This window comes from Panthera uncia, chromosome C2, assembly GCF_023721935.1.
Source record: "Panthera uncia isolate 11264 chromosome C2, Puncia_PCG_1.0, whole genome shotgun sequence".
NCBI classification, from domain to species: Eukaryota; Metazoa; Chordata; class Mammalia; order Carnivora; family Felidae; genus Panthera; species Panthera uncia.
This window is the reverse complement of record NC_064810.1, coordinates 129,197,536-129,210,824: the sequence shown is the minus strand read 5'-3', so window position 1 is coordinate 129,210,824 and position 13,289 is coordinate 129,197,536. Positions and strand designations below refer to the sequence as shown.

Sequence of the window (13,289 nt, the reverse complement as noted above, 5' to 3'; positions counted from 1 at the left end):
AGTCTTCTAAAGAACCTTCTATACAAGTGTTGGGAGCAATGGCTGCCAAGATCCTTGCTTATCCAGTGTTCAGCAGCAATGGCAACGACACAGAGAAATCAACTGTGATCTCTGTGTTGAATAATGAAAACCTCCTGAAAATAAGCGTTATTTCAATTTCCATTTTTAATGACTACAGAGTGATAGAAGTGAAGTAGGGAGTATTTGGGATAGTCTGCTGAAAACCAAATGAGGTCAGATCACCCTAGCCTAGCAAAAGATGTGGCGATGTTTCAGTCAGCTTTAACCAGACCAGAAATGTCACAGATGTATGCACAAACATGCCGATTATAAAACCGTAACCAACAATAGATTCGTGTATTTCCTAACCAAAAAATATGTATGTACTCTTCTAAAAAAAAACACGATTGGGGATTTAGGAAATGTGAAAACATGTACAAACATAATATGGATGTGTTTAATAATTTCAGTACTGCTTCTTTACATGTGTGTTTGATTTGTGAACAATTTATAGATGGCACTATAACTCCCAAATCAACATGTTTGTGTCTGTGTATAAAGTGTTCAGACTATTTCCCGAATGCTTCAGCTTCATGTAAGGAGAATGGCAGATTTTTTTAAAGCAGGGCTCAGAAAGAATGAAATGTGTGTGGCCTATTTTTCTATGTGTAGCATAAACCCTGAAAGATTTTTTTAATGAAAAGAGGATAATTCTAGTCTGTCAAGGGCAAATATAGCTCTGTGCACTTGAATGTTCGTCTGAGAAAAAAATTCCAGCACTATATATAACCCCAGAGAGAGTTATGGACAATATTATGATCCACACGTGCACATACACTTGAGTTATCTGGATGCTTGTTTCAAAATTACATTCTTAAAACATTTTTAAATTTGAGAGAGCACGTACAAGCTGGGAAGGGACAGAGAGAGGGGGAGAGAGGATCCCAAGCAGGTTGACTGCTCACAAACCATGAGATCATGACCTGAGCCAAAATCAAGAGTTTGTCACTTAACTGGCTGAGCCACCCAGGCACCCCAAAACTATATTTATTTTTATGTGTGTAAATACAGCCTAAGTTGTGGAGGAAGAACTTTTTTTTTTTCCCAAACCCCTACAACTGTCCGTAAAGTGAAACTAAAGTTAAAGATTTTTGCTTGATTACCTCTGGTTTTTGGTCTGTGGAGTGCTAATGCATTCTTCCTTTCCTTATTTCCAGGGATCCCCAGGTTTTAAAGGCAGTGAGGGCTACCTGGGAGAGGAAGGCATTGCTGTAAGTCAAGGTTTTCTCACCTGTATTTATTCCTGAGAACATATCTACAATAGGAAATCGTTTGTGTTAACTCAGAGGGAAAAAAAGAAAAATCAGAGTCTAAGAATTCATGTACAAAATCTGAGGTCTTTCCTAATCCTCATCGGGCTTTGCTTCTGATGGTCAATAATGGTTTATTAACCTACTGTCTCCTCTTTGACTGTTCGCCAATGCTGCACAATGAACTCAGTGCGAAAGTTCTTTTCTTCACCAGGGGACTCAAATCACTGCCATTTCCCTCTTCCTGATCCATTTTGCACAGGTAAACCAACTCCCCACATTGTTTATCAAGGACCTCTACTCTTTTTTGCATCCATCCATCTAACCATTCCTTTCTTCCTTCCTTCCATCCATGCATTCATTTAACAATGATCTGTTGAGCATCTTACCATTTGTCACATTATTTATCAAAGACCTCACTCATAAATGAACTTATCCATTCATTTATTCATTTAACAAATATATACGAAGGAATTCTACCATGCTTCAGGCACAGTGCTAGACCCTAGAAATAAATAAAGAAAAGAAAAAATGATTCCTATCTCCGGTAACTTCAGACTAGTGGAAAGGCAAATGAGACCATTGTGTTTCCAGTTGTTATACACAAGGACTATACTAAAGGTGTAATGAGGTGCGTTGTGACAAAGCATGGCAGAACAAATCCATAACAGCCTTGGTAACCGTTGAATCTTGGGAGAGGAAGGCCGCAAGCTAGAGGTAATGCTTAGGCAGACATCTGAAGGACAAATAGATACTTCTTCAGGCAAAGTATGTGGGGAAGAACAGGTTATTAGAGAGACAACAATGTGTTCAAGGGCATGTAACTGAGTCAGAATCGAATCTGTGTAGAATGGCACATGGCCAGCATGGCTGGAACCCAGGACACGGTGAGAGGAGGTTAGGTGGCAAGCAAGACCCATATTTTTGGGAGTCTTGAATATCCTGCAGAAGATTTGGATGGTATCTTTTAGTTGATGAGCAGTCATTGAATTATATTAAGCCCAGGAGTAAAAATGGAGGGGGCGTGGCTTTAGAAAGCACACTCAGACAATGTTATAGATGCTAATAAGGCAGGGGTTACAGGTAGAAGTCTTGCAGTAGTAGGTGCAAGACAGAGGAGTCCTAATCTTAGTTGGGGGGCAGTATGAGTGGATATGTTAAGCATGTTGAATGTATGGAATTTGGCGACCTGGGGAGAGAGAAGCAGGGGACCACCTCTCATTTCCACTCACAAGACCTCACAGACGAGTGGGATTACCAAGACAAGCATTGCAGGAATCATATTTGGTGAAAGAAAGAAAAAGATAGATTTTGGACTAGAAATCATGCTTAGATCTTGCTTAGGTCATACCCAGCGCATCTTTCTCTGATACCTCACTGATTCTTCATTATCTGTTCCTGGAATATCTCCTGAACTCTTGAGAATACATTTTAGCTGCCAGTTGTTTGTATGTCTGTTTTATTTAGATACCACCCCACCCAGGGCAGTATCCAGGTGGGATCCAAAGCAAAGGGCTGTCGTCAGAGTAGTTCTGATTTTCTTACATGCTCAGCTTTAATAAGCATGAATTCTGGACTGTAAACCATGAGCAGTTACACATTTTTTTCCAACACAAAACTTGTAAAAATTTCTAAGACAGAATCCAGATTACAATAGAAAAAGCTTATCTAGGTATGTGGTCTTTCTCAGGGAGAAAGAGGAGCCAGTGGACCAGTCGGGGAGCAAGGTACTAAGGGATGCTATGGCGCCAAAGGTCCGAAGGTAAGGGTTGCATGAGACATTGTGAAGTCTTCCTAACATGAATTCCATTCTCCTACACTAACCACTACTGCCCTTTCTATTTTCAGGGAAACAGGGGACTAAATGGACAGGAGGTATGGTACCAAACATATCCATTTATCTGCCCACCTGGTATCTAAAAATATTCTTATTTTCAAGACTACTGACCAGTAGATTCTACAAATGAAATTTCCTTTGATCTTCCTTTTTTATTGCCAGCCATTTGATTCGGTCTATTCCCGTCTTTTATTGCAGGCAATGCGTATTATTTGTTCACAGCTTGTTTCTTTTTTTAAATTTCTTTTAAACTTTATTTATTGATTTTGAGAGAGCGAGCCAGCTCACATGCAAGTGGGGGAGGGGCAGAGAGAAAGGGAGAGAGGGAATTCCATGCAGACCCCACGCCCGGTGTGGAGCCCCACCCTGGGGCTCGAGCCAACGAATGTGAGATTATGACCTGAGCCGTTATCAAGAGTTGGATGCTCAACCTACTGAGCCACCCAGGTGCCCCTGTTCACAGTTTCTATTACTCGGTAATCTTAGTTATTGCTCAGGACCAGGCTGTATATGAAAGACAAAACTAGACTTTCAGATTTGTTTCCACATAAATGTAACATACTCTTCTGATCACATCTGTGTTTTCAGGGAGAAGTCGGAGAAAGTGGAATTGGTGGATTAAATGGAGAACAGGTAGAGCTTTCTCTGTGTCCCATAAAGACCCTTCTGAGCTATTTCTCATTAAGAAGACAGAAATCTGAGTTTATCCTTCTGTTTTAGGGTGAAAGTGGTCTTCCCGGAGAAAAAGGAGAAAAGGGTGATGAAGGATCCCAGGTAGGGATTCAATAAAGAGACAACAGCAAACTGTCCTGGCAATTAAAGGTGTGACTAACAGAGTAGAACCGCTACCCAAAGTGTATCAGGCAGCTAGTGCCACAAAATTGCTTCGTGACAATCACAAAACCTGAGTTGCATGGAACAGTAAATTATTTCCTATGTGTCTGAGGTTCACAGCCTAGATCACTGGTCTAGGCTGAGCATGGCTGCCCTTGGTTTGTGTGTCTATGGGCTGGCTGGGGGCTTTGTTCCTCATGTCTCTGATCCTCCTCCTGGGGCCAGAGAGCGCTGCCTGGCTCTGTTGGCCGTAACTTTTCTGTGGCCATGGCAGGTGCACAAGGGAACAAGGAGAAACACACAAGTTCTCTTGAGGCCTAGACTTGGAACTCAGATGAAGTCATGGCCAAACTCGGGGGTGGGGACTCTTGCCCCACCACAGTTGGAAAGCATTGCAGAGTTCCATGGCAAAGAGCATAGATACAGAGAGGAGTGATGAATTGGGACCATGATGAAAAACAGCTACCACACCAAGAATGGTAACAGGGTGTTGGCAAGAATCTGTGGTGCGGAGTAGCACATTGAAAATGTGTGCCACTCATTCCCATCTAGAACAGACACCAACAGCTGCCATACTTCCATCATCTTTTTTATCTGTCTTCAGGGTGTGAACAGTTGAGTCGGAACCCCAGTTTCTAGTTGATAGAACCACCTTGGGGAAAATGGATAATCTCTCTGAATCTCAGCTGTTTGATTACAAGAAAGATATAAACAATACCTAGTTTGTAAAGTAGCTGTAAAAACTAAACAAGACAACAAATGTGTCTGGGACACAGACTTCATTACTGTGGTAAATAATTGAGGTCACTCTTAAATTATTTATATGATGCCTGAAACTATTTTGGGTTGTCCCTCTGTCCGGTTTAGAAAAAGCTTTAGGAGAAAGGTATTTAGTTATTCAAATCAGGGAGAGGGGAAGCTCTTTGTTCTTACTAGTGTTATTAAAAAGTCTCGTCTTATCCTTCTTCTGATTTGTATTATCTTTAGGGAAGCCCAGGACAGCGAGGGGTTTCTGGTGACCGAGGCGCAAAGGGCCAGCGAGGAGACCCTGTAAGTGTCGGGGTTGTGTGGGCTGTGAGCTAAACAGAGCTTAGTTCCCATCAGCTTCTGATAAGGAGAGAGACCCACTTTAAGATACAACAATCTTGAGTTTAAATCATCATAGGTACAACTGTTGCAGAACTTTAAAAGCAGTTCCTTGTGCTATCTGTGGGATGAACATGGACAGTGAGAAGACCCTGCCCATCATTTGTGCATGTATTTTTTTTTTGAGACTATGTATTCAGAATTGTTGTGCTTGAGAGCCATCAGGGAACTTCAATACCCTCCATTATTTTCTTCTGAATGCCTCAAAATAGGGTCAGAATGGAAGTAACAAAGTCATCTCTCCTCTTCCATTCTTCAGCAGTCTCTCTCAATTGAGAGTATGAGCTTAATTTTCTTGACTCCAAGCCAGCTAAGACTGTATTCAGCAAAACCTATGACCCAAAGGTACCTACTCTCCCAGATACAACCTGGCTGAATAGGCACAACCCACACCAATGTGGGGGATATGCCAACTCCAAGGGAACATCAGTACTATAGGATTTTCATCACCCCACCCACACATAAATAAGTCTCCAAAGCCTTAATGAATTAGGATTTAGGTTTGTTTTTAAATCTTTATTAAGCCTTTTTATTGAGATATAATTGACATGGAACACTGTAAATTTAAGGTATCATAAGGTATTGATTTGATACATTTATATATTGCAATATGATTACCACCATGGGGTTGGCTAATTCCTGTATCATGTCAAATAATTATCATTTCTTCCTTTGTGATGAGAACATTTAAGATCTAGTCTTTGAGCAACTTAGAAGCATATGATACAGTATTGTTGTCCATCATCACTATGTGGGGCATTGGATGTCTAGAACTTAGTTTTGAGCTATAACATCAGAAAAGTATACAGATTATAAATGTGTAGCTTGATGAACGTAAATGCATCTGTGCAGTCAGCACACAGCTAAAGAAATAGAACATTGAACAACAGTAGAGCAACCCCAAAGCCCTCTCCCCGCATGTCTACTTCATTCATTACCAGCCCCTCCCAAAGGTAATCAGTGTCCTAAAACATAGTTTTACCTGTCCCTGAACTTTAAGTAAATGGAATTATATAGGATACATTCCTTGTTTCTGTATTCTTTTGCTCAAGTTTATGCTTGTGAGATTTATCCATGCTGTTGCCGGCAACAATAGTTCATTCAGTGTTACTGCTGAGTAGTAATCCAGTGTGGGAATATACCATAATTTATTTATCCATTCTACTCGATAGATAATTGAGTTGTTCCCGGTTTTTCCTATTACAAATAGCACTCTTAAGAATGTTCTTGTACTTGCCTTTTGATTGACTTTTATATTCATTTCCACTGGGTCTGTACTTCAGGAGTAGAATGCCTAATGATAATGTATGTGCCTATAATAAGCTTCAGCCTTTTAAGCCAGTTTTCAAAAAACTTCATACTAATTTACACTCCCACCAGCAATGTACCATAGAGGGTATACTACACACGCATCAGAATGGCTAAACTTTTTAAAAACTGACAACACCAAGTGCTGGTAAGGATGTGGGCAATTGGGAATCTCACAGGACTTTGTATACTGGGGGAGGAGTTATTAAAGACAATGGATCGATCAGAGAAAGAATTCAGTACAATATATTGAGAAATATAGATGGTATACATTGAAGATAACTATTTAAACAGCAGAGGAATTTGCACATGAAGACAACACTGTTGATTAAGTGACGTCTTCTGATAATAGCCTGATAACCTGAGAGTTTTGAAACAGCTTCAGAGTATGTAATCAAAAACAAAAACTATCCATAAATTAAAAAAATAAGAAATACTAGTTCAAATGCAAAGACCTTTCAGTCATCTATATATGATGCCCAAAAATTTACTTGGGATATTGCTATAAATTTGCCATTCACTTTGGTCAGAATCCCCCCTAACTGTTAAATTGTCTGTTTGATTACATAAGACTTTCAAAAGAAACTGAATAATGTAAAAGGTTTTTTTGTTTGTTTTTTGTTTTTAATGTTCAGTGACTTAGAGATGGCTGAAAATTCAACCCTCTGGAACTTTTGTGATAGGCTGTTTGCCACTCTACTAATTTTAGATAGTTTTTTAATGCATGGTAATTCTTCCTAGCCACTTGGGAATCTCAAATCGAAGACAACACTCTGAGCTTTTTCACATGTGGTTTTTGTGGGTTACTATTTCAGGAAAATTTGGAGAGCAAGATTGGATACGTAGAATCCACATATGATCAGATTATTCATAGAATACATACAAATGGCCCAGATTCCTTACAATCTGTGCCTATTCAGTCAGCTGCTGATCAAATGAAAGCTAGTTTGTCTGTTGGGAATTTCCCATTTTTGAAAATCTCGTGTAATCTCATGTGATGTTGGGGAGAAAACTCAACTAGATCATTTGAGCTACAGTTTAGTGAGGTTCGTCATTCTAAAGCATATCATTGTTAGAAGTCCATGTTTTATCAGTTTGTGTTAGATGATGCTCTTTGGTCCAGTTGCATAGGAAGAAATTGACAGACTGGACAATTCATATTCGGACTGACCAAACAGGGGAGCTCACGTTTGGATGTTGGTGTGGCTGCCAGGCGGGTGACACGTAGGTCCACGCCTGCTCCGCCCACTCCCTCCTCACGGGGTTTGTAGGTCTGTATGGTGGTTGGGGCGCTGTACTCTTTTAGTGGGAGCGAGCCGATGGAGCCCAGGTTGAGGTGTGGAAGAAGGCACAGCGGTGCACCTGCCCACTGGCATCTTCAGCTGTCTCCTCTCCCCACATTGCTGGGAAGTGAAAATGAAAACGAAAGGGAGGGAGGCGTGGAGGTAGGAGCTGACCCAGTGATGGGAAGCACATAAGCTGGGGCTGAAAGCTTGAGATTTAGAAAATACCCAAATACTAATTTCAGAATTAAATTTCTGCGTGTATAAGTTCTTGAGTTCTTTGAGAAGGATGGCATTGAAAATCCTGGAGGATGAGGAGGTGTTCACACAGGGAAGTCAGATGAGTAAACAGAGGTTTCAATGGCTGCTAAGAGGTTCAGAGCACACAACAAGCTTTTAAAACGCACAAGGGACAGAAAACTAGCCAAAATGATGAAAGGGAAGATTTTTCCTCAAAAGAAATTCCAGGAAGTAGTAACAGCTAACGAATTGATCAAAAACGATTTAAGCAATATAACAGAACAAGAATTCAGAATAATAGTCATAAAATTAATTGCTGGGCTTGAAAAAAGCATAGAGGGCAGCAGAGAATCTATTGCTACAGAGATCAAGGGACTAAAAACTAGTCATGATGAATTAAAAAATGCTATAAATGAGGTGCAAAATAAAATGGAGGCAGCCACAGTGCGGGTTGAAGAGGCAGAGGGGAGATTGGGTGAATTAGAAGATAAAATTTTGGAAAAAGAGGAAGCTGAGAAAAAGAGAAAAAAAAAATCCAGGAGTATGAGGGGAGAAATAGAGAACTAAGTGACGCAATCAAATGGAACAATATCTGTATCATAGGAATTCCAGAAGAAGAAGAGAGAGAGAGAGGGGCTGAAGTTGTACTTGAACAAATCATAGCTGAGAACTTCCCTGATCTGGGGAGGGAAACAGGCATTGAAATCCAAGAGGCACAGAGAACTCCCTTCAGACGTAACTTGAATCGATCTTCTGCACGACATATCATAGTGAAACTGGCAAAATACAGGGATAAAGAGAGAATTCGGAAAGCAGCTAGGGATAAACGGGCCTTAACATACAAAGGTAGACACATAAGGGTAGTAGCAGACCTATCTACTGAAACTTGGCAGGTGAGAAAGGGATGGCAGGAAATCTTCTATGTGATGAACAGGGAAAATATGCAGCCCAGAATCCTTTACCCAGAAAACCTGTCATCCAGAATAGAAGGAGAGATCAAGGTTTTCCCAAACAAAAACTGAAGGAATTCATCACCACTAAACCAGCCCTATCAGAGATCCTAAGGGGGACTCTGTGAGTGAAATGTTGCAAGGACCACAAAGTACCAGAAACACCACTACAAGCATGAAACCTACAGATATCACACTTTAAACCCATATCTTTCTATAATAACACTGAATGTAAATGGACTAAATGCTCCAGCCAAAAGACACAGGGTATCAGAATGGATAAAAACACAAGACCCATCTATTTGCTGTCTACAAGAGACTCATTTTAGACCTGAGGACACCTTCAGATTGAAAGTGAGGGGATGGAGAACTATCATGCTACTGGAAGTCAAAAGAAAGCTGGAATAGCCATACTTATATCAGACAAACTAGACTTTAAATTAAAGGCTGTAACAAGAGATGAACAAGGGCATTATATAATAATTACAGGGTCTATCCATCAGGAAGAGCTAACAATTATAAATGTCTATGCACTGAATTCGGAAGCCCCCAAATATATAAAACAGTCACAAACATAAGCAACCTTATTGGTAAGACTGTGGTAATTGCAGACTTTAATACTGCATTTACAACAATGGATAGATCATCTAGCCAGACTGACCGAACAATGGGTCCACATGCAAACTAGGATGCTCTATTCTATAGAATGTACTAGTGTATGACTTTTAAAATGTCATCTCTTCAATTAAATAGTTCAGAGTTGGATCACAATAAGTTGTGTTACATCCAATGGAATAAAATTTGGGATTTTACATTACCGTTCTTTTCCTATTTTCACCAAAATACCATTCTCTAATATTGTAATTAAGTTATACTCCTCTTGGAGAATTTAACAGACAAATATTTAGACTTAAAAATAAAACAGAAAATGTAGAATACAATCTTTGGCTTTGGTATGTGGGGAAGAGAAGTAATTTTTCACATAAATTCTGGTAATCTTAGTTATAAAGTAAATTCTAAACTCACCTAAACTCTCTTAGCCTATAAACTCTGTGAGTGTATAGACTATTTGTTTAAAAATCTTTCTAAGCATCTGGAACAATGACACCTCCCTGTTGGTGATCTCAAATTACTTATTGATTGATGAAGGTAATCTGGGCTGCTATCAGCCAAACAGCCCAACAGCTGGCACTCAGCAGGACTGGATAATTCTTGTCCCCTCTCAGTTTACTGACTGAATTGACTCGCTCAATTGATTATCCTAGCACCATGGCGATGCTGCTCTATTGGTGGTCCTAACTACCCACGAAAAACTTTCAGTTTGGCCTGCTAAGGATAATAGCCCACAACATCTGCCTGTTTTCAATGAGTTCCTGCTGGAATGTTTGTGTAAATACTGGGGAAAATGCGAGATTCCAGAATTTTCTGAAAATTGGAAAAGTAGGAATGACCATATGGGGCTAGAAGGCTTACCAGGCATCCAAGAGGACAAAGAGGGAATGGGCGGCAGGTACAGTCCTCAGTGTTCCCCGGTGTACTTATTTTCTTGTGGTAGAACCCATTACAAACGTCTGCCTTCTCCCATAAGTAGGGAGAGTAAAAATCTACCGACCCTCAAGTATAGACTTAACATAAACCCCAGGAAAGAAGAACAAAAGTTAAGAGAGAGGAGGGTAGTAGCAAGAAGGGGTATGTCCAGACCCAGGATGAGAATTGTCAGAAACAAAGTCATGTAACCCTTGCTTCCCTTGGCTATGCCTTCTATGGTGAGCGCTTGCTTCCCCACACACACATTCACCTTAGGTCCCCACTCTCTACTGACAATGCAGAGCACAGGAGGAAAAGAAATCACGTGTAAGCCATTTGTAATGTTTTCCTGTTGATGCTTTCAAATGGATTGGACTTCTCTTGTCAATTTTTGGTGGGGGCGGGCAGTGGGCAGTGAGTAAATATGTTATAGACAGTTACCTTTTTAAGGAGAAATATTCAAAATTGTTCTGTTTTCTGGCTTTTAGGGAGTTCCTGGATTTGACAGCACAATAGAAGGACCCAAGGGCTTGAAAGGAGAACGTGGAAGACAAGTAATTATGTGGGCATTTGAGAGTAACCTTGTTAGGATGTGACCTACTTGATACAGAAAGAATATTTTTAGGAGCAGAAATATGTTTTCCTCCTCCTTATCTGCTACTCAAGGACTCCAGAAACGCACTCTTGTTCTTCTGAATTTGGGGTGATGGGCTTCACCAAGCCCTACCCTTGAGGTCTTCATTTATGAATGCAAATGTCTAAGCTCTAACTTAAAATGTAGGGCTAGCTGATAGGAAGAACTAATCAATGAGTTGTTAGCCTTCTCAGGGTCCAGAAGTCACATACCCTAAGAAGACATCCTATTACTCATAGTTCCTGATAAAAAGGAAAAGATCTAGTAGATCTATACAGCCCATACTCTCAAGACAAGTCTCTTGGGATTAATCTCATGAAACCTCAGAGATCATAATTGGATCATCTTGCCTTATTTTTCAGACTTTTAAAAATAATTCTCTGGAAAATGTGTTTCTCTGGATCTTCTTGATGAGAAAGTTTCCCAAGTGACTTCACTTGGGAGGAGAAGTCTGATAGGGTGGAAAGAACTTTACTTTGGGGAGGGGCCCAGGTCCTGTTTCAGTACTCTGTGCCTTACCAGCTCTGTGGCCTTGGGCCACTTTGTGTAAACCTCAATTTTCTCATCTACAAACTAGGATCAACAGCCTACTGATGATGTAACCTGCCACATCATAAACCAGCGTGTGCTATTTGCTGTTTTTACTAAGTGATAAAGGTTAAGTCTCACACATCTCCTTATAAACTCATAATTTCTCCTTCATTTTCTCTTTTGGGAAGACTTAGGAGTATTGTGAGGTTTTTTTCACCTAAGGATGTTAATCTACAAAGGTTGACAAAACAATACGAAGTCCAAAGGTAGAAATCCAAACCAACTTGACACATGGCATGCTTCAGTTAGCCACTCTGTGGCAACAGAGTGAGGATCGTTTGATTTAAATACTCGATAACTTATACCCCAAACACAAGTTATACAGTGGTGATGAACAGACGAAGCCATGCATTAGCATTTTGGCCTGTAGTTCCTCATTACCCACATAGACGTATGGTTTATAACCAGTGGGAGCACCCCAAAGGGAGGATAACTCTCTAGTTGGTGTGTACCCATCCACCCTCCCTGGAGCACAAGCTGATGTTGAAGAAGAAGTGTGTCAGGGCTGTGTAATTATTGTAACCCATCTGTCTATTCATTTGACAGGGTAGAAGAGGCTGGCCAGGCCCCCCTGGAACACCAGGCTCCAGAAGAAAGACAGTAAGAGCCGTTCTAGCCAAGGAGACCCACTGCTCCGGTAGCCTATACTGTGATAAAAATGGCTGATTGTGGGTAGTGGGGCGCACGACCGTGGGGAAACTTGGGAAACCTCTGAGAACAGAGCTGGCAAAGCGCTTGTGGAAAGCCCCCGAAGCTGAGGCAGGAAGGTGCTGGCTGCAGGGAAAATTACCAATCAGGAGAAAAGGCTGAGGCAAAGAGAGCGAGAAAGCAGCCCCCTAGGGGAAGGGTGGTGAAAGTTTGGCCTACTCACTCTGCTAGCTGAGGGTGCCAGTGATGTCATTTTAAGTCCAAAACTCTATTCCTCTGCTGAATTTTATGGCTCGTCAGGAAAGTGAGTCCTGGCATAAGTCCTCTGTCTTTACTTCCATACTCTGTGCCTTGTAAAGATGTGTGTTCCAAGACACAAAAATATTTCTTTGGTGGAGTAAAATAGCTCTATGAACTTCTCAGAAAAATACAATGCATAATAAATACAGTATGCTAAACTGGTTTTTATTTGTGCTCAATTTTAAAACCTGTGTGTGTATGTATATGCATATATATGTGTATATATATGTGTGTGTGTGTGTGTATATACACACACACACACACACACACACACACACACATATGTAGTATTAACTGAGATATAGCCAATATATAACCTATTAGTCAGGTGTATAACATGATTTGATATGTATATGTGGTTGTGAAATAATCACTACCTTAAGTCTGGTTAACGTTTATCACCATATGGTGTTACCAGTTTTTCCTTGTGCTGAAAACTTTTAAGATCGATCTACTCTCTTGGCGGCTTTCAAATATACAATGCAGTATTATTAACTGCAGTCCCCCATGTTGTACATTATATCCTTATGACTTATTTATAAACGGAAGTTTATACCTTTTGACCCACTTTACCCATTTCATCCACCCACCACCCCTTAATTCTGGCAACTGCCAATCTGTTCGCTGTGTCTAAGAGTTAAGTTTTTGGAGTTTTTTTGTTTTTTTGTTTTGTTTTTTTTT

At 40.4% G+C, this 13,289-nt stretch overlaps 1 protein-coding gene across 1 annotated transcript in view; it reads left to right on the top strand.

The window, feature by feature from the left end:
• Positions 1–13,289, top strand: part of COL6A6 (collagen type VI alpha 6 chain) — a 118,328-nt gene that overhangs the window by 28,387 nt on the left and 76,652 nt on the right. Inside the window, exons 12-19 of the mRNA XM_049629836.1 lie at positions 1,218–1,271; positions 3,001–3,072; positions 3,159–3,185; positions 3,736–3,780; positions 3,868–3,921; positions 4,969–5,031; positions 10,924–10,989; positions 12,207–12,260. Coding sequence (XP_049485793.1) covers positions 1,218–1,271; positions 3,001–3,072; positions 3,159–3,185; positions 3,736–3,780; positions 3,868–3,921; positions 4,969–5,031; positions 10,924–10,989; positions 12,207–12,260 — 435 coding nt within the window. The remainder of the gene's footprint in view (positions 1–1,217; positions 1,272–3,000; positions 3,073–3,158; positions 3,186–3,735; positions 3,781–3,867; positions 3,922–4,968; positions 5,032–10,923; positions 10,990–12,206; positions 12,261–13,289) is intronic.